The 22,094-nt window shown below is 34.1% G+C and overlaps 2 protein-coding genes across 5 annotated transcripts; one reads left to right on the forward strand and one right to left on the reverse strand.

Moving 5' to 3' along the window:
• Nucleotides 1-184: 184 nt before the first annotated feature.
• LOC106164635 (cysteine-rich protein 2-binding protein) lies at nucleotides 185-11,158 on the reverse strand. Of its 2 annotated transcripts, XM_087015890.1 has the most exons (19): nucleotides 10,992-11,132; nucleotides 10,369-10,520; nucleotides 9,965-10,071; nucleotides 9,607-9,721; nucleotides 9,275-9,406; nucleotides 8,935-9,077; nucleotides 8,429-8,571; nucleotides 7,970-8,234; nucleotides 4,031-4,192; nucleotides 3,559-3,764; nucleotides 3,310-3,398; nucleotides 2,950-3,070; nucleotides 2,629-2,709; nucleotides 2,145-2,338; nucleotides 1,830-1,916; nucleotides 1,538-1,656; nucleotides 1,199-1,247; nucleotides 861-993; nucleotides 185-614 (listed from the first exon to the last, which is right to left on the reverse strand). In XM_087015890.1, the coding sequence occupies exons 3-19, from the start codon at nucleotides 10,056-10,058 to the stop codon at nucleotides 441-443; spliced, it is 2,307 nt and encodes a 768-aa protein (XP_086872016.1). In that variant the 5' UTR covers nucleotides 10,059-10,071; nucleotides 10,369-10,520; nucleotides 10,992-11,132; the 3' UTR covers nucleotides 185-440. The 2 variants fall into 2 exon arrangements, with proteins under 2 accessions (XP_086872016.1, XP_013398059.2); XM_013542605.2 differs by lacking the exon at nucleotides 10,369-10,520 and having other exon boundaries at nucleotides 10,992-11,158.
• LOC106164633 (tyrosine-protein kinase SYK) lies at nucleotides 11,130-21,326 on the forward strand. Of its 3 annotated transcripts, none has more exons than XM_087015939.1 (16): nucleotides 11,130-11,209; nucleotides 12,176-12,597; nucleotides 13,245-13,482; nucleotides 13,752-13,912; nucleotides 14,124-14,262; nucleotides 14,656-14,749; nucleotides 14,911-15,159; nucleotides 15,319-15,414; nucleotides 15,675-15,803; nucleotides 16,257-16,387; nucleotides 16,625-16,691; nucleotides 17,166-17,253; nucleotides 17,779-17,968; nucleotides 18,220-18,360; nucleotides 18,567-18,679; nucleotides 20,433-21,326. In XM_087015939.1, exons 2-16 carry the CDS (start codon nucleotides 12,425-12,427, stop codon nucleotides 20,491-20,493), a joined length of 2,070 nt encoding a protein of 689 aa, XP_086872065.1. In that variant the 5' UTR covers nucleotides 11,130-11,209; nucleotides 12,176-12,424; the 3' UTR covers nucleotides 20,494-21,326. The 3 variants fall into 3 exon arrangements, with proteins under 3 accessions (XP_086872065.1, XP_086872080.1, XP_086872073.1); XM_087015954.1 differs by lacking the exon at nucleotides 11,130-11,209 and adding an exon at nucleotides 11,523-11,544; XM_087015947.1 differs by lacking the exon at nucleotides 11,130-11,209 and adding an exon at nucleotides 11,816-11,882.
• The last annotated feature ends 768 nt before the right edge of the window (nucleotides 21,327-22,094 follow it).

A 22,094-nucleotide genomic window follows, 5' to 3' on the forward strand; every position in this document is an offset into this window, starting at 1 on the left:
TGTTAAAATATCAAAAATATATTTATTTGCTAATGAAACATGAAAAGCTCAATACACATTTGGAAGTATTATCACTATGAACTGGCCTGTTGATGGACAAAAGAGTGTCTTGGCTCCTATATATATATATATATATATATATATATATATATATATATATAATATTTCTCATTCATAATAAATATTTATAAAATTCCAAAACCCTGCAGGGATTTGAAAATATTACAAATTGCCTCCAATTAGTTGACTTTTTAAAAACAAAGTTCACAAAAGCTCACATCCCTGAAAATTTGTAACACCCTATTTCTATCCAGTCCAAAAAATTTTTGTGATGCCAGGAGGAATTTTCATATTTTGGTTAAAACGGCATGTAGTATTTCTCCCATCTGTGTACAGAAACAAAATCTCATTTTCTTAAGTCTACGGTTGCCCAAATTAAATCATCTTCGAAGTCGAAGAAAGAAAGCATGTTTACAGTCTTTTGAATCTTCTGGATAATACTTGTCATAGAAGTCCAGAATGAATTCTTCTGGTTTGAAACCGAATTTTTGATAGAGCAGCATAGCCGCATTGGTTGCAGAAACGTGAAGAGTAACATCTTTGCCCATACAGGTCTGAAGGAGAAAAAAATTGAATACATAATTATAACACCTGGAAAAGAGGGGGGTGTAACAAAAATTAGATCTATATCTTAAAATAGCCATTAATATTTCATTCTGTGTAAAAATCAAACTGATACGCTGTATCTTGAAAAGAAATACACAAAACAATACAAAAAACCTGCACCTATACTTAAAAGAAAGTGGCAAATGCAGCCCTGAGTAGAGATACTGTCATTACAACTTTATTTTCTAACCCACCTGAATAAGATGATAAAGCATGAAGGTGGCAATCCCACACCTCCGCCACTCTGGGTGGGTGAAGATGAAGGAGATATAGGCCTCGTTGTACTTTACATCTGGCACCATGAAGGCAAAGCCTATCACAATTTTCCTGTGTTAAAAAATGTTATGAACAGATTTATGTAAGAGCCTACTTATTATAATGCCCATTTATATGTCGAAATCCATAATTAGTTACAGAATCAACTTGCAATGAAGTTTCATATTTTAACATTGCCATAGTTATGTCTACATTTTGCCTGTGATATATGCTGTTTAGATAGATGTCTTTTCAAATTTAATTTGGAGAAACTTACCTGTAGAGGACTACACAACTGAAGTCTGGATACTGTAGGCACTCGGACACTGGCAATAGAACATTTAATAGAAAATTACAATCAATGAGAACTTCATTTAATTGTTGGAAGATCACATTTTTATTAGCCTCAACAAACTTTACCTTGTCCAAAAAGTTTCTTCAAATATCCTCTTAATCATTTAAAAGATTAAGCTTTTTAAATTGAAAAGCTTTGTGTCATTTTTTACAAGTGGCGCCATTAGTATTGTTGTACCTCCAGAGTCGATCTATAAAACCATTTGAAAATATGCTTTTCATCATATTTTTCACAACAAATTTAAATCACACTGTAACTTACAATCAATCCCTGGCCAGAAGAATTCTCTACATAGAGCATTTACTGAGGGTATATGCTGTGGTCTCACATAGCAGTAATCTATAGGAGGCAAGACTGGTGGCTCCCAGCTTGGGTCATCCCTGTAAAGTTGATTTTCCTATCTTGATAACAAGAGCTGTTTACATCTGCACATCTGATGGATTTCTTTTAACATGTGCACATTTGAGCTGTTGGGAAAAATTATCTTTATATGATGTCCATAAATCAATATGCATCAAAGGCATTTTTTTTTCAACAAACCTGAACAGCTTACCTGTGTGGAAATGAAATAATTTCTTGAAAAAGTTTCATCTTTAACGATACCGATTCATAATCTCGTCTGATAAATGGTTTCAAAAATCTGAAAATTAAAAAGTATGGAGGGTATACATCACACCTGAATTTCAAGATTCCACATCAAAATATTTCACAGGCAGCAATATAAAAACTTAAATAGCATAACTCTAAAATTGCAAAGAAACTTTGTTCAAGTCAAACTAGTCAGATCTGTTTGGAAAATAACAACATTACATCAACTAAAAAAGAAAGAAAAGAAAAGGAAAAATGAATAGAGCTAGTGTTGGTTTACCTTGCAGTATAAGGACTACATATACTTTGCAGCTGATCATCCTCTGTGCCCACGAGGCGGTTCAGAAATGATGAGAAATGAGGTACTTGTGAAGGCAAAGAATGAGATGGCATCTGAAATCTATCTAGCACTCTGTAGTCTGCATATCCAAACCTTGAAGTAGGCAGATGAGATGGATTCATCTGGTAATTTAACTAAAAATAAAAATATTACAGTTAACATGTTTTAAGTACATTTGATGTTATAAACAATTCAATTTTGTTACAGTGTTTTTCAAATTTTTCTTATCTCCATTTCAGACTTTAAAAAAAAGTGGAACATAATAACATCTCAAGATGAAAAGTTGAGGACTTCTTCATCAATAAGGAAAAGGTGCTTTAAAAGTTTTGCTGCAATACATTTACCCGCACACTTACATCACACATGTAATGAAACCTCTAATCTTTAAAGCCTTATAGATTTATTTTTTCAAAAATTCACCAACCTCTAAGTCACGTCTTTGCCCTGTCAGCATGGCCATGGTTGCATCCAAGTCAAAGATAGGTAAACCACGTTCTCTCTTAAGCTGAAACCAAAGTCATCAAATTTTTTATTCCGACTATCTTCAAATTTGAACTCTTGCTAGCCATTTGTAGTAAAGGTAAGGCTGCAGTTCCACTAGCTTTAGGCACTGCTACTAAGCCCATTCCAATGCTACATTTGCAGTTATGTATTTTTCTTTGATAAAAGTCTTAAATTCTTGAGTGAATGCATTTCAATAATTATAGTCTTTTAACTAGCATATATTAATGAAAAAATTCTGTACCTGTCTGACACGTAATTTAGCCCTAAATCTTTTTGTTTCACTGTCTAGTTCTACACCAGAGCCAATTGAATTTAATTTCTTCAATAGCCGTTTTTCTTCATATACACTCATAGGTTCATATCTGAAAGCAAACATTGTTGTTTAATGTAAAGGTTAAAAACAATCAATGGTTCACATAAAAAATTAGAGCTTTTCTCAAGTTTTTTTACTTACATTTCAAAAAAGCATCAAGAAGGAGGAAATTATTTGTGGAAGGCTATAAAGAATATCCCACTCCTTGTGAATGGAAAAAGGCAAGCAACATTTTTCAAAAAAAATGTAAGGGACCACAGATAGTTTAAAAATAAACTGCATACTCACACTGGGTCTGGAGGCTTCGACTCTGGAGGAACTTCAGTGATCTCATTTTCTTTCTTTAGAGGTTTGTTTTGGTTTTCATTCACACTAGACTGAAAAAGGCATAAGACTAGTTTCAGTGATTGTATTTGGACAGCAAGAAATACAAATGAAAAATTTCAATGCCCAAGATGGTAATGTGGTAATGTGAAGATAACCAAAAATTCCAACTTTTCGAAGATAATAAGCATGCTGTAGTAAAACATCACTTACATTGTCAGAGGACTCAGATGCAGCATCATGTTCATTCTCTGATGACTCAACATCACTTTCATCTTCCTCGTTTTCTTTATTTTCTGCAAGCTGCACTTCTTCTTGTCCTTCTTCTTCTTCTTCTCTGCCTTGGAAGTTTGTTTCAGATTCAGTGGTGACAGTTTTGGTCACTGTTGCCATAGCTGTGCTATTCAGTTCAACTACATCTAAAAATGGCACAGTATGCAGAAGTGCAACTTACAGCAGTTAATGAAAACACAGCATTATTATTCACAACAGATTTACAACACAAAAATGAAAAAAAAAAGATGTTAGGAAAATTTATAGTATGTATCACGTTTCTTCTATCACCTGATTATCATAATCTTCTATTTATTATTTATATATTGTTTAAAACGTTATGCCTTTAAGTTATCATGATCTTTATCGCAAATGGAGTTTTCAATTCAATACTGCCTACATTCACCTTTACCTGTATGTTGTAATGCAGACAGAATGTCAACAACATCTGGAGTATTGTCCATCATGAGGGTGTCCTCATCTCTGGGAGGAGAGATACTGCCAGGATCTATTTCAAAGTCACTGTCATCTTCTAGAGCCTCATCCTCCATCAACAACAACTGGGGGACTGTCTCTAGAATTAAATGCAATTGCTCAAATGATATGCCTACCTTTGTAAATTACTGTCGTTAACAATTCTAGATATAGCTCTCAGTAAGATTTGCCACAAAAGCACAAGTGTCAGGTGTTATTTTCCATCGCTCTTACAGTAAGTGGTATACAGAGCAAGTATGTCTACAGTTACTGGGGCTGTGCCACACCCCTCTCTTAAGGTTGTCACAGTCATAATGCCCACACTCGTTTAAGTTCACTAGAGCTTGTTGATTTCATTTCCTTTCCACTGGTAGCAGCTGACTCTTCTTCACCCTGAGTTTAAGAGAACACTGAAAACTTTCCTCCCTACTATCAGCATGCTTCTGTCAATACTGGAAATGACTGAGGCATGCTGATTGTAGAAAGTAGAGTTTCTAGTGTCCTCTGAAATTCAGGGGAATTCTAGTCAGGTACACAGCCAAAAAAGCTATTTACCACAGTGAAAAATCCAACCTGAACAACTAATGGGCTGAGCATTTATTTTCAAATGACATTGGCATATTTATTAAGAAAAAGAACAAGGCAGCAAAGCTGTCAAATGTACAGACAAAAACCAGAAAATAAAAACGCAGGAAATAGGATACTGTCAATTCTGATAAACTAATGTATTATGCTTACTGTAACTGCATAGCCAACATCAAATTCTTATTCTGCATAACATTGGATTAGGATGAAAGTAAAATGTGTATCAAGCATTAGACTAAGTTCCCATACCTAGATCAATCTAACAGGATCAATCCAACTCCAAGGGGTTTCTCAATAAATTGCTTTCAGTTTGAGAGTCTTAGGATTCTGGCATGCCAGTTTCAGTAGGCGTGACAGACAACTAAGCCACTTACATTGATTGCAATTTAGCAAGAATTCCCATGGAAATAGATCGATCCACAGTTAGCGTGATAGGGTCTGGAAATAGTCCCTAAGGTGTCAGGCTGATAAGAGTTAAACTTTGGAAATGCCAGAATGAGGTACAGTGAAAATTACACACAAAAAAAAATTGCTTAAACTCATTAAAAAAATATCTATCTATCTATCTATCTATCTATCTATCTATCTATATATATATATATATATATATAATTAATTTTTTTTTTTTTTTTGGCTGTATGTCAATCCTAAGAATCATTCTTGTAACTTAACAAAATACAGAAAATGTTACAAAGTAAGAGTACAGGGCTACTGGCAGATGAGAGTGATAAGTCACAACTTGAAAATGCCAGTATAGCACTCTATAAACCTGAAATGCCTCCAAAACAGAAAACAATCACACTGGTTTTCAAACACAAGCTGCGCACTTCTGTCTTATGAAACTTTTCAGTAAGTTTCAGTATCGTAAGTAACATGGTTTTCCCTTAATCGCTATCCTGGCAGCAGTGTCCAAAATAGGGTTTTCTTCAACTTTCATGCAATAAAACATAATACTTAACAGCATAATGACCATCAAAATTTTTTATAAAAAAAATAAAAGTATCATGAATATTCAGAAAATGTGATTTGGGAAGGTCTTCAAGGCCATGGCAGTTCAGAGTCACACTTTCAAAATGCCAAAATGTAAACAAGAAATAACTGTACTGAAATGATTTTCTTTCCATTTTCAACACCTTTTTTAAAACAAAATGATCAATAAACTGTCATTTTTAAATGTTCAACTAGGAAAATTGTTGACATAGGAAAAATATCAATAAAACAATTTTCAATGTCCAATTTGCTCCATTTGCAGATGCTGAACATAGTGAATGATTAAATCTGACAAACTGCAATGATGAGTTCCTTTCCATTTATGATACTTTATTACACAATGCACAATATTATAACAGGTTTACCGTCATTTTTTTATAATCAACAAACAATATTGTTAAGAAGCAGAAAATGTCAAAACAACACTTTTACATATCTTATTAGTTCCATAATGAGACTGTTAACATGCCTAAGAATTAAATCTGAAGAAATAACAATTATACACAAAAATACAGAAAATGCACAGCACTTCTGGTGGATGGGAGTAAAAAATCACATCTTGAAGATGCTAGTGTTTGAAAAATAATTTCAAAAAAATTTTAAATAAAACGTAAAAAATTCCAATAAAGCTGCTATTCAAACTTTTAATCTAGCTGTATTAACTTGATATTAATAACCCCAACAAGTTTGAGAAAAATAAACCACTGTTATTCATCTATAGCATGTTGGCATAACACATTCTTTTTGTTGTAAATTTATTTGCAATGTTAAACACCATTTATCTGCACAATTATCACCAAATCCTAATTTTGTGACACAGTTAAGAGAGCTAAACCTATGGGACTTTACAGGGAAATCTCAAGGAGTGTTTTATGTAATCTCATTTAATGGCCAATTGAAAATTAATGAGTAGGCAAGTGACTTTATAGACCTTAATTTAATTAGTGATCACCCAAGGGACAATTTTATAGACTGCTATCCATACAGTACCATCATATAGCACAAAGGTGTTGCATACATGCTGAAAAAAAGTGAAAAAACAGCATTACTTCCCTAAAAATGACCTGATCATGCTGATTTTCAAACTTGACCTGCGTATTATGAATATTCATTAGTTCTGCAAGTTTCAAACCAAAAGGTAAAATGGTTTTCCACTTATCATGTTTTCAGTGTTGCATATATGCTGAAAAAAGTGAAAAACAGCATAACTTCCAATCATACTGATTTTCAAACTTGACCTGCGTATTATGAATATTCATCAGTTCGTTAAGTTTGAAACCAAAAGGTAAAATGGTTTTCCACTTATCGTGTTATCGGTGCTGCATATATGCTGAAAAAAGTGAAAAAACAGCATAACTACCCTAAAAATGACCCGATCATGCTGATTTTCGAACTTGACCTGCGTAATATGAATATTCATAAGTTCTGCAAGTTTCAAACCAAAAGGTAAAATGATTTTTCACTTATCATGTTATCAGTGTTGCATATATGGTGAAAAAAGTGAAAAACAGCATAACTCTCCTAAAAATGACCCGATCATGCTGATTTTCGAACTTGACCTGCGTATTATGAATATTCATCAGTTTCAAGGGAAAAGGTAAAATGGTTTTCCACTTATCGTGTTATCGGTGCTGCATATATGCTGAAACAAGACAGCACTGTTCTGCAATGGGTTTACTTCCATTTTTAAAACACTTTTTCAACATAAAACAAAATAAACAGTTTTCTACCATTTGTATATGATCAACTAAGAAAATTGATCAGATGGGAAAAATATCAATAGAACAGTGTTAAATGTCCAATTCCCTCCATTCTGAGATAATGAATATAGTAGATGATTGAATCTGACAAACTGCAATGATATTTGTTTATTGCCATTTTTGACACTTTATAACATAATACTCAATAACAAGTTTACCATCATTTTTACATAATCAACTAACAATGTTATTAAGATACAGGAAATGTCAAACAAACACTTTTACGTATCTTATTAGTTCAATAATGAGACTGTTAACATGCCTAATAATTAAATCTGAGGAAATGTGAAAAAACAGCAGAACTTCTAAAAGAATGGCCCGTTTATGCTGATTTTGGAACTCAACCTGCGTTTTAGTTAGTCTGACTACTCCTGTGAGTATAATGACAATTGGCCTATCTGTTTTTCTTATATTGTGTTATTAGCGTTGCATATATGTTGAAAGAAGTGAAAAAACAGCATAACTTCCCTAAAAATGCCCTAAAAATGGCTATATGTACAGACACATCTGTGTCTGTACATAAAAATGCCATCACCTCATACCTGGAGGTTTCAAATCTTTTTCAGTGAACCATGAACCTTTCCCCATGGCATCAAGAGCATCCTGCTGACTGTCTGCCATCACATTCATCTCTTCTGAAGCTGTTCCCTGTGCACTGGGGACAGCTGATGAGGACCTGGTGGTTCTGCCTGTTCTCAGCACTGGTGGTTGTGGAACAGTCATGTTGCTGATGGGTTTATCAACATCCATTGTGAAATCAGTGCCTGAATCAGTGCTGGAACGAGTTTTTCTGATGTCTTTGGCTTCCTAATAAACATATTAATACTAGGCTTAAAGATGCCTTATAGCCAAAAAGGAGACATTGTAATGGTCTATACAGATATACCAGATATGGTTAATTACTAATAAAATGAAATACTGATATGCCATACCCATTTTAAACTTGGTTTGACTAAGGAGGATTTGTATGAAATCATTATTGCATATAACTTAATCTTCACCTGTGTTACTGAGCGTCTTGCTTTCAGTTCAATTGCAGCTTGTATGGACGTCTTCCTAGCTCTGGTTCTCAGACCTTCCATTTTTACTGCCAGAGATTCCTTAGAGTCCAACTTTTGTTTCTTGCCATGTCTCTGGCCCGACTCTGAAAAATTGGAAAGGAATCCTAGTTTAAAGGATAAAAACATCAGAATATTACCTTTTTCAACAGAGAATTTTCTACTGATAAATATGATATACATCAGTACACATTGACTGGGTTCCTGTGCCTAGATCAATCTAACTAGATCGACCCATCTCTAAGGGGTTTCTCGCTAAATTGCTTATATGTCTGGCATGCCTACTGAAGCCGCTAAATGATAGTCAATTACCCTCTAACAGCTGGGCGTGCAAGACATCTAAGCTGCTGATGTTGATAGCAATTTAGTGAGAACCCCCTTGGAGATAGATCGATCCAAAGTTAGTACCATAGTCTCTGGGAATGGTCTCATTCATGCAAAAACTGCACCTTGATCAAGTGAAAGTGGTTTCATCTCTGTTAACTTCCACCATCCTGATTCCTTTAGCTCCAGTTGACCAGAGACAAAGTATTTAGGGCAGCCTGCAGACAGGGCACCAGCAACTGTACCATGCCAGGTTGACGTCTTCTTTCTTTAAAAAATTGTAAAATGTGTAGCTTTCACACTCATAGAAATAAAAGAACAATTAGAGAAGACATTTTGATACAATGAGATTCTCATAACACTCTAGTGTTAAATTAACTTTGGATAATACTGTTATGACACCACTTTGCCCTCTACTTTTGCAAATTTCAAATACAACTGAAATAACAAGAAGTTATGTCTTACTTTGAGGCATCAAATAAATGAATCCAGTGCTTATCAATAAAAGCACAAATATGTTCCTTCCAGCGGAAATAGCCACACTTTCCAGCTCCTTGTAACTGTAGATTGTACAGTGCCAGCACAACAACCTGGGTCCTAGAATCAAATTTACACATTCCATGCCATCATTGGACATACCCTTCATCAAATAACACACGCCAACCAAACCTAACTTATCTTTTAATAAACTGTTCTGTGCAATCATAAATAGCCTAATTAGTGGTCGTAAAATGCACCTGCAAAAAAATGTTAAAATTCTGTTCCTAGACAGATCTACAATATAAATAATGGCATACCACTGTAGTTTCTGTCTGGTACATCTCTCCTCCCCAGTGTCACTGCATTCCTGACAAGTTAGGGCAAAGAAAGTATCTCCTTCAAGAGGGGTTGGTCTCCCTGTTTTTAGACACTCTGTAAATATTAAAGACAATATAAACTGATAAAACAAAATTCATGAAAATGCTGACACGAATGCATTTTCCTTATCAAAATCAGTTTTCAAAATACATGTACCTATTCAAATGGAAATACCATCCTGAGAATTCAACATTAGAATAAAATGATTAAGTTTGTGGGGTATACTGTACATTTTTAAAAGTATCCTGAAAGAGTTATCATGTTGCAAGTCCTAAAATGTTAACGTTGTATATTTACCAAAATGAAATTTCTTCTTGCATATTGTGCACTGTAGTACATGTTCTTGTAACTTGGATACATTTTCACCACAGTAGCAAGTGTCAGTCTTCATGATTGGATTAGCTCTGGAGCAGAAGATGATACATAAACTTGTCAAATGTTGGTAAAACAATCCCATTATTTTAAACAAGAACACAAGCAGTTTGTCTTAAAGAGCAGTACACTACACCTTGTATATCACATTTTAACACCAGTAATACAACACTTAGGGCCAACTTTATAGTTCATAATTTGGAAAGAGAGTAGTGCCCGAGTATTTAAAATATTATATGTCACAGACTTTTCATTAAGAAGCATTTACCCAACATGAAAACAAGCAAACAAACACATCATATGCTACTGAAGTCTATAGCTGCACGTACATATTGTGACACAAGCCTGTAGTCAGGTTGGAGGGAAGATGGAGGGGGGGGGGGGGGGTTGCCTCAGGTAAGGCCTCATAACATCCTAAAACTCTCTTTCATGACTATGTGTGATGCCACTTACAAATGGTGTACTCAAGTGCTAACACTATCTGATGGAATAAAAAGAGTAAAATGTTATCCAACTGGTTCATGAACCGATATATAAATGACTTTATTTGTGAATGATATGCTTCACAGTGTAATGGAAGACACACAGAGAAACAAGAACCCCCTTTTTAAACTTACTGGCTACAGGCCTGGTATTTGTGGGTCATCTTTTGCATCCCTCTGACCCTACGTTTGTATTTACTTTATGTTACTGAGTGAGTGCCCCCCTCTTTCAGATTTTAAACTGGTGTTATTTGTCTAAATAGCTTTTAGCAGAGTGCTGGCCCAGGGGATTAATCTTAGGAGGAAAAGTTACACCGTTGACCTTGTTTACTTTTCCTTTTAGACTTTAATGTTACATTTTAACAGGGAGCATTGCAAAACCAAAATTAAGCCGGCTCAGCGCCAGTTTATTCTATTCACTGATTCAGAGATTTATAATTATGCTTCAAGTAAAATTTGTTTTAACTTGCCATGTAAATTCTAATCATCAAAATATGTCATCTATCTGTCTTAACGCCATCGGCTAATGCACTCTGTTGTGGGTATTTAAAAATACTAAAGAATAAAGCAATACAGCAGCGATCATCACAGAAGAAACATGAAAGTGTCTGATTTTGCAGGGGGCTGCCATATTGTTTACCGTTTTCTCTCGTCCACTCAAACGAGAAGAAACATGGGAGGTCAACAGGTGGGCTGAGCTTCCTGGTTGCAGTCTCTTATTAAATTTTAATCATTTGAAGTACTTTGAAAGATAATTTGAATGCTTAAACAGTTTATTGAATATTCTTTTGAATAGTTTTTGTAATAGAGAGTGAATGGCAGAGTGTGCAGCAAATTTATCCAGACCTAAGATGCGGTACTAAATACAGCAGTTACTACAATGTCTACATGTATTTTACCCAAGTTTACGGTCTTAAGATCTCTAATATTACCTCAGTCTTCTGCTAACGGTACCATTACCGCAGACAACGGTTTCATAGCGCTACGGTAAGGGTACCATTAGCATGTAAGGCTGAAACTGAGGTAAAGTACTACTGAGTTTTCTAGTAGTAACCATACTACAATTTACTATACTAAATAATACATGTACTGTACTGTACTTGTATGTTTGTACTCAACGTGACTGGGTAACTAAGTTTTGCTGCCAAGTTGAAATACTGTACTTGTTAGAAAGATGCTTTTGCCAAATTCGCAATTTTCTTGAATCTTGAATAATCTTAGCTTAAATAAATGGACATGAATTTGAAGTCGAAATTCCATGCTACTGTAATTGAACATAATTTATTTATCCTAGTTTCACTTTACAAATACTGCTTTGTGACTAGCTGAGGATGAGGATATCCTGCATGGTGTAGTTGAAAGTATGTTCTCATGATATCCCTGTATGGATGAACCCATACTATGAACATTAACGAAATGAAAAGAAAATGGAAACATTCAATATGTGGATGCTCATTATTTTTCACTTTTATAGTCCAAATACTGAGGCAACATATATATACGTAATTTAGGCACTATTGACTTACTTATATACTCTAGCTGTATCATATACTTTATCTCCACAATGTTCATATATCATATATGACTTTTGGTTAAAATTAACAATAAGTAAATTAAACCTTCATTTTTATATTCCTAATTAATTTTTTTTCAGATTGATGAAACTAGTGAATTACACTGCTGAGAAGATTACAATATGTGGAAGAAATCCAGAAGCTAGTCAATGGAATCTGCATGTGTGGTTGAATAGAATAACCCAAAGAAATAGTAGAAAGTAGTAAACAAACATGCCGTATCTCATTACATAGTCATGTAGCTACAGTGAGAAGAAACAAGCATAAAATTATAATAACTTACAAGAAATTCAACAAAATTAAATTATACAAACACCTGGGGAAAAAAGATGGCTGGAGTCAGTATACCTCCAGGGACAATGTCATATTTCTGGGGGAGAATCACCCGTGAAGAAGCCACCACAGTTCTAAGGCAGGCAGGCTGCAGAGATGGCATGTACCTTCTGCGAGAGAGTGTAAATAAACATGGGAATTATGCACTGTCTTTGTGTTTCCGCGATGAGTAAGTAGCAGTGCAGTATATTTTTCTTGTAAAGAGCCTTCCAAATCATTAATAGACCTGAATACACGATATTGAAAAGCATGTTGCCTCAACCTGATGCTTTAATTTGATATTGCTATTTTATAATGTTTGAAATGGCTTGTATTGTGCAGCATGTTGTCATTATTACATGTAAGTTCATGTAACATACCTTGTCAAGTAAGATTTGCTGCAGCTTCAGCTTTTTTATTTTTTATTTATTTATTTATTTATTTATTTATTTATTTATTTTGTAATTGAGCAGATTTCAGACAGAGGCTTGTAAAGTGATGACATGGAGGTGTTTTGTCTGCCTTACATTAAGTTAAAATTAATCTTGTAAATGTGTTTAGAAACACTCTTTGAAATAGGTGGGAATTGTAGATTTGACATTGAACTTATAAGAGAAAAATGTTGAAAATGTCGGAATATGGTGTAATACTTTTTGTCAACTTACTAGTACTAGGTTATAATAGCATTTGATAGTATATGAACTATCACACTTCTTATGACTTCCACTGTACCTGCAAAAGAGTTACAATAATTGAAACTAAAACCCCTACTGAACTGTCTCCTGTTAAGTGATTTCAGTGTAGCCATACTTTCTTATCTCATTTCTTTTCATGTAGGGTTCACCATTACAACATAGAACGTCAGCTTGATGGGAAATATCAGATACCTGATGGCAAGAAGTTCAGTGGACCTGTAGAACTAATACAGCACCATAAAACCTTCCTGGATGGTCTACTTTGCTTACCCTCCATTCCAGTTGAAAGGGGGAACCGGCCTCTGATGGTGTTCCGGGGGGTTACCCAAACAGAATTTGATCAAGTATTACTGAAGAAAGTCAGTGAGATGGGCCTAAAGGTGAAGCTCTTCTTAGATATATTTCTGAACTGATTGAAAAAAAAATCTTGTTTGTGTGATGCAATATGATGCCATGATGTGCTCTTTGATAAGAGACAAAAGTGCTATTGTAATTTTTCTTGAGAATTAATTCCTTTGGTGTCGTTTTTGTTCTTTTACAGCATGTAAAATGGTACCTTGGACATCACATGATGTCTTGCAAATGTATGATATATCAGAAATCCACTTTTAAATTAGCATTCATCCAGTACGTGTTTGATACTTTTTAGGGAGATGCATTAGCCAATGCTTTAGGCCCTCAGAGATTTCAGCTGTTTAATGTGGTGGCAAAGGATCTCCATAAAGACCAATGTTGGTTCCACAACAACATTGAGAGGGAGGAAGCTGAAAATCGATTGAGAAATGCAGGGCACAGAAATGGACTTTTTCTGTAAGTATTTTAATGTTTGCATGAGAACAAGCATTTTTTGTGGTTACAACATGCATGGGTGTGGGCACTTTTTAAATGAAAACCCTTTATTACATGTCATGCACTATAGTTTTCCCTGTATTGGAAAATACATATTTATCATTTTCATCATTCCTTTTTTTATGCATGTGGCTTTAATTGTACATATTCGCTGTTTCTTCACTGCTTTTAGTGTCCGTGCCAAGGCAGGAAGTCAAGGCTTTGCCATGACAGTAAGCTTTAATAATGCAGCAAAACACTACAAGTTGGATCTCCATCCATCTGGACAGCTAGCCATCGAGGATGGACCTAAGTTTAATAGTGTTATGGAGGTTAGCATTGCACTGTTGATGGTTTTTATGACACAGACTGATATATATATATATATGGAACCTTTTTTTAGTTCAGATGTTCAGATTTTTTTTCTGACTGTACCTATGCCCCAAACATTACTTATTATTCCCACAATTTTTATCAGCCTACAACTGGCTAATATAAATGATATTCTTTCAGTGTTGTTGGTATTTATAATTTCTCCTATTTCTACCACCAGTACATGATGAATCAGAAGTCCTACAATGTTAGCATATTCCTATTGGTTTTCATAGACATAGACATGTTGACTAATTTTTTCTCACATTTGTTCATGTTTGTTAACTGAATGATTTGAAAACAAATCTCACAAGGTTTTTTGATTCAACAATAGATACCATTGGATATTTCAGTTAGTTGATCATTATTACAACAGAGCTGATGGGTTATTGTGTCAACTCCGTGAACCATGCACAAGACCTGATTATAGGAAGAAAAATGTGGGAGGTCAGAATTTTTGATTTAGACATAAATGAGATTTAAAGAAAAGGTATTATAACTGAAATAGTAATCTTACTGCAACGAAAAGTTTTTTTTTTTTTTTTTTTTTTTTTTTTTTTTTTTTTTTTAGCCAAAATGTTTAATTAGTTTGATTATAATGCTTTTAGCCACCAATATGGACGACAGTCCTGCATACTGGACAGTGCCAGCCAATGAAAGTGAACAGTTGTATGCATCTGCTGAGCCCAATGGACTCCCTGAAGCATCTGCTGGTCCTTTGCCAAGGAGAAACCCTCATTCACCTTTACCTGCACCCCCTCCTAGTGAGGTTGCACCCCCTCCCAGGGGACATTCATCTTCAAATGCACCATTAAGACTTCCTACACCCAAAAGTGGTCCGAGAAGCCCTGCTTCAGGTGAAGTATTTACGCTAGAAAAAAAAACAAACTTTTTATTTCACTTGATTGTGGTTTTGTATAATTTCCATTCAAGAATGAAAAAATGCTAATTTGTAGCCAGTGTAAGGTGATTTTGCTATTTACAATTAAAATGAAATTGTAATTTTGCATTTACAGCTGCTCAACGCTCTCCTTCGCGTGTCAATCATGCTGCTATGGGGATTGCTGCAGTACATATAGGTGGCACGTGGGATGAACCAGAAATGCCAGAAAGTAAGTAACACACCAAGTGTCAGAAAAAACCGTTGACTTGATTATGAATTTTTTGTTTCTGAATGATTAAAGGCACTAAATCATTCAATTAGTGGGAAAATTATGTGTTCAAATAAGAAGATTACACTTGATATTTTTGTATAAAGAAAACAGTGATGAAAATTCGTCCTGAATGTTACTCAAATTTGGTAGTGAATACATTATGTATGATATCATTGATATGTTATGTGACATGGTTCGCTTGTATGCCTTTCTTCCAGGAAATGCCCCTCCCCCTCCTGAGACCCCCAATGTTGCAGAAGAAAGGCAGAAGATTTACGATTCAGTGCCAATATCAGAAGAAATCTTCAATTTAGACATCACTCATCTCAAATTAGATGAGGATCTAGGTATTGAACCATGAACAAAGTCTTAATTTTGTCAGATTATTTAATGATAAGTTCTTGACATTCCTTTTAATGAAAAAGCTTCTTAAATAACAATTAGGGTGCATTCCCAGAGATTTAGATCGATCCAGAGATTTAGATTTAGATCGACCTAACTCCCTGGGGGTTCACGCTAAATTGCAGCCAGCCGAGCACGCACCATAGTTAATTACCCCCTTACAGCTTTTAGTAGGCGGGACAGACGCTTAAGCCGGCTAAGCTGACAGTAATCTAGTGAGACTCCCCACAGGGATAGATCGATCTAAAATCTATGGGAATGGGGTCTTAGGTTATGTTTATGTGTGTACTTTTTACCAACTTTTATTAAGGCTTCTTTTATCTTATGTTTCATTCTTTAAATTGATGACATTTTCCTTAGTACCATTTTATATCTCTGACTTTGTTTTGTTCCCTTAGGCTCTGGTGCCTTTGGAGCTGTGAAGAAGGGACGTTACACACCACCTATCAGGGGACATGGTTATGGCAATGCTGCAGAAATTCCAGTGGCTGTAAAAACGTTAAAAGCTAATGACATTCCAAATGCTAGGGTAAATACATAAATTTTTATAAGAATGTTGGAAAAACCTATATAAAGTGCAAGTATCTTTAATGAAGTTTTTATTTGAAGTAAGTCTTGTTAAATAGATTTACATCACATATTACCAAAATTGTGAATTTAATATGTCTTCTAGGACAAAATTTAAAAATTAACATGAGTAATTTTTGTCATTTTGAGAGATGCTTGTATCATGAGTGTGAGTACTTAAGCCTACTATATATTGCAGGAAGACATTTTAAAAGAAGCTAGAATAATGGCAGACCTTAAGCACAAAAATATAGTTAGGCTTATAGGTAAGTTATTGAATGAATAATGATGAGACTAATTGTTACTAAAGATGACTGAGTCTCAATAAGATTTATACCATAGAATAATTGTTATGTAAGCAAACATGTAGACCCTTCAGCAAATGGTGTTCATTTTCTGTCTGCTGGGGTCAGAAGGCAGCAACTGAGCCTCAAACGTCATCAATTTATAAACAGTAAATATGAAGTAATGGGATGTGAAATTTTGCCATTAATTCTGACACAATGATAGAACACCAAAAAGGATCCTAAATAATTTAGCTTTAGCTTAGATATTTTCAGTCGGTACAATTTGTGATAAGAAAGAAATTAAGGTTTGATTTCATGGTACTAAATAAAGCTGAGGGAGATGGGTTTTGTGTTTATCCATTGTTCTCCATTGAGAAACCAAGTTGATAAAGAGATTCCCTATTAGATTGACAGTATACACATACTCAATGTGTCTCATCATTTGGATTTTAGGGGTAAGTCAAGGAGAGACAATCATGCTGGTAATGGAGTTGGCACCTTTAGGACAACTCAACAAATTTTTGAAAGGACACAGTATAAGGTGAGAACACATTGTTTTACCACTGATGTGCTTTTGCATACATAATGAAGTCACATATTGAATATATGAAAAAAGAAAAGTCACAAGTTTTTATTGAATCACAGCCCTTTGTTTTGATTAGTTAAGTCCTCTTGAAGCTTAAAGCCTTGATATGTTCTTGAATTGATTCAAGCCCTGTTTTTAGTTTTTAGTTTCCTTCATTTGCATTTGGCCCTCATGAGTTGTGTTCAGTATACTTTCTACATTATATTTAAACAATCAAATATAGGAAAACTTTTTTACTAACCAGAATAAGTTGTCTCTATTGATGTGAATAAATAAGAAAAGTGTAGTATCATGCTTTCTTAAGACATACATCATCTTCCTTTAGCTAAAGGTTCTTATAAAAAGGTATCACGTAAGCATAGAAAGGATAACAAATGCTATAAGATAATGCTGTAACACATGCATTGAGGAAAATCTATATCATTGTAGTGCATGTTTCAGTCTTGAGTAACCACAGTTTTATTGTATAATCCCTTTCAGGTCGTTTCCCATGAACAAAGTGATGACCATCATGCATCAGGTGGCCCTGGGGATGGAGTATTTGGAGAGTGTTCGCTTTGTTCACCGTGACTTAGCAGCTAGAAATGTATTGCTAGCACATGAGGGTTTTGCCAAGATCAGTGATTTTGGAATGTCGAAAGCCGTAGGAGCAAATAATGAGTATTACAAGGTAATTATTGAAAGGAGTCAGTTAAAAGAATGTTTGATTATTCATAAATGTTTGAAGTCTTAATCTAAAATAGGATATGATAAGGTTAATATTTCATTTCATACATTTTGATATGGGAAAGTTAAAGTTTTCTCTTTTTGTATAAACAGAAAGAAAACTTTTTTATGTAGACAGGAAAATACCAAACTGAAATCTTAGGCATCTGTCAGAAATTTATTATTATTATTATTATTATTTGTTTTGACTTTCAGGCTGCAGCTGCAGGAAAATGGCCTCTCAAATGGTATGCTCCTGAGTGTATCTACTACTTCAAGTTTGATTCCAAGTCCGACGTCTGGAGTTATGGAGTCACTTTGTGGGAGGCCACCTCATATGGACAGAAACCTTACAGAGTAGGTGGAACTCATCAGTAATGTTTTCCTGATATTTGACTTCCCATGTGATCATTAAGCTTACATTTAGAAGACTAATAAAGAAGCAGCTCAGTATTAAATTATCATACGGAATTTTCTGTCTTTTGTAAATTTTCCTAGGTGCTAAGATTAAAATTGTAACTGTTTGTCTTATAAAAGATTTATCATATTCATGCATATTTTAGGGAAAGAAAGGACAAGATATTTTGCAGATGATAGAGGCTAATCAAAGGTTGGAAAAGCCTCCAGATTGTCCACAAGAGATTTATGACATCATGAGTCTATGCTGGAAATACAAGTAAGTTAACTTTGTGTAGAGTTCATGATATCATGAGTTAATACTAGGAGTATTGTTAGGTTGAAATTGAGTTGAATTTCATGATATCTGATATGAGTTTATGCCGAAAATACAGGTAAGTTTAATTCGTGTAGAATTCTTGGTGTCATGAGTTTATGCTGGAAGAACAGGATTTTTTTAGTGTTGGTGTCAAGTATTACCAATCAAATGATGCATTTATCAGTGTCTTATAATTGCAACAAAATAGTTTCGAAATATGTTATGATGTTTTTTTTTCTAGTTATTAAATTATGAAAACAAAATTTCTTAAAAGCAATGAGGAAGCCATTAAGAAGGAATTGTTGTAGACAGGGATAAGTATCAGTATGTAACTGTATGTTGCAACCAAAACAAAGTCATCAAGTACTGTTGCACTTCAGGTCAGCTTTAGGATTATGTGCACTTGCTTCTAGGACAACTGGGTTCCGCAAATTTTAATTGCTAAATGATATACAGATGTTGTCATTCATAGCAGACCTTTCTGGCAGACAAACAAAAATGCGTTGCATAGCTCAGCTGAATGATTCACAGTGCATCAAGCCAAATTATGTTTAGAAATAGTTTTTGTATTGTCTTTTAGGCCATTTCACAGAATTTTTCTTCTCCATAATCTCTTTCCTCCTCCATGATATTTGATCTTCTATAGATTAAATAAAAATAATTTTAATGATCTACTTTTACCACAATCCAATTGGTATTACACAGCAGTTTGTTAAATGAAGCAAGAAGGTGGATTTCTTCATGTTTAGCTGAGGGTCATTTCAGAACTCTAGTTTTGTCATGTGCTGTGATAATCTGCCAAGTCAATGACATTAATCTTTTTATAATTGGGTGATGGATCAGAATATTATTGCCCGGTTGCCCCTTCCCCTGACCACACAAATATACCAAACACTAATTAAATAGCAGCATAAACACCCAAACAGCGGTCCAACAGATTAACTAGATCTTAACTCTAATAGGGCTACAATAAAAAGTGAGCCATGTTTTAGCTGTAAGACCCGAGTTGACCAAGTTATGACCCTTTCTTTGTTGTTTAATTTATTTTTTACCTGACCCACAGATGTGACAAGCATGCCATTAGACCATTACACTCTGATTACCAGTGTAATGTTCAACTACTAGGCACCTACATGATATTAAGAAAGTTATGAACAAGTGAAAATTTTTGGTCAAGCTTTAAGGAAAATAAAAAGATAGCAACAATTATGTACAGGAGGAAGTAAGAAGATGGCTGATATTTAAGTGGTGTAACTGTAAAGATTTTAGATTTTTTAGCTACTAAGTTAACTCTGCCTAAGTCCAATAGATGGCACTGTGGTGTGCAAGTGCATATAGCTGTTGTTGGCTACTACATATTATATAATGTATTATTTGTGCTGTTTGTAAATATAAAGTGGACAGTAAAATATGAGGACATGTGTATGTTGTAGCATCTTCCAATAAAAAATATGTAATGTGCTTGGTTATGGTAGGTATTCTAGTGGTCATATGTCAGACCAAAATTGCTTAGGCTGTAAATGTTGTGCGACTATGCACTGAATAGTGCACACAACCTAAATGTTGATGGGTAAATATAAATATTAACATACAGCCAAAGTAAATAACCTGCCAGTGACTGCATATATTTGAGACAATGGGAAAGTGTCTTCATTACTTGAAACATTTGCACACATTAATAACTAAGCAATTGTCTTTTTTTCTAATTTTTCAGGAAAAAAGACCGTCCAACTTTTAAAGATCTTGTGCAGAAGGTGAAACCATTCCGTCATTAAGAGCAAGAGTTTGCCTGGTGCAGTGAAATATCTTATAAACATTGATGTACTGCTAACAGAAGAAAAAAAGGTGTCATTTATGTGCATAATTCAAGGGAAATCTCTTTTGAGATTGCCTGTGAGATGTGTGTAATGGAAAAGGAGAAAAAGTTTACTTGAAACTAGTGTGATGGAAACTAAAAAGGGTACGCTTGTAGTCTTTAAAAGACATTCCAAACTACTGTTTATTTATTTTGGAGCTAATATTTTAGGATTCATCAAATACAGTGGCTGCTTTATTACATATTTATACATTTTAATGTAATCGTACATAGTTTCATGTTTTTTTTTTAATTTTTGGTTGTTTGTAAAATAATACATAAAAATATTTCCTGTGAGGATTGAAATTAGTAAATATGGGAAATGTGTTGATAACTTTTTAGTTATGCAACTTTTCAAGCAAATTCTAGGGTTAAAAAGCAATAGTGATCATGGAAATACAATAATAGCTGTCTGAATAATGTATAGCATGCTGTGTATAGAATAGAGCATTGCTTAGAGGAAAAAATAGAAAATTAATAAGTAGTAATTGCAGTATAATTTACAATTAAATGCTACACACGTTATTTGTAATTTGTTGAATTGTAATAGGGGACACTAATTTATAATTAATTAAGTATCAGTCTCTTCCATTTTATAGTTGTTGATCAACTAAAGCACAAATTGATATTAACCCTTTCAATATTTTCCAAGAGGCATTTCCTGCAATTTTATTTGAACCACTTCAATTACCAGCATTTGTATATGCAATATTGTATTTAATAAAGAAATACTAGTGGCTATTTTTATTTCTATGTCTAGAGGTGTAAGTTTTCATTTGTAATACCAGTAAAACAAAACAAAATAGAAAAAAACTAAGTCGGGGAAATACTGGAGGTAAAACTATTTCAATATTAAGCTGTTGACTGAAGAAAACCATCAGAAAAAACTACGCTTATAAACATTAAATAATACATACTTATTTTGCTGTGAAATATATTTGAACGTTGTTGGCAAACTCTGCATTGAGGAATTCAAGGTGAAGTCTGTAGAAGTGTTATCTGTGTTGCCTATCGGTTCAAATCTCATAACTGTTTGGTGCATCATAATTCAAAGCTTAAGTCCAGTTTGGGAGAGTTGGTGGTCTTGTGATTTTACAACATTCTACCGCCAGTTTTTATTTTTATTTTTTTAGATCTTCAGTGCCTGTTTCATAATACCCGAATTTCAGTATCATTGCTGGTCAATGGAAGTAAATGGCATTTGTATTTAATCATTTAATCATAATAAGTGGAGATAATATTTAGAGAAACTTATCAAAAGTTGCATTTAATCCATTTTTCTAGGAATATGACTTAACTACACACAAAAACCAAAATTATGTTGGCTGAAAAACACAACAGTTGTAAAATTTAACTTTTTTTAGGAAAACAGTGGAGCAAATTAAGTGACTTGTTGTAGAAAACAAAATTGCCAGGGAAGCATTTTTTAATAAAAAATTGTAACTTTTGACTCTAAAATTATAATTTTCTAAAATCTGTATATATTTTTGTTGTTTTTTAAATGACATTACTGATACTTCT

The sequence above is a fragment of the Lingula anatina genome, chromosome 1 (assembly GCF_051362555.1).
Source record: "Lingula anatina isolate TDL-2025a chromosome 1, LinAna3.0, whole genome shotgun sequence".
Lineage (NCBI taxonomy): Eukaryota > Metazoa > Brachiopoda > Lingulata > Lingulida > Lingulidae > Lingula > Lingula anatina.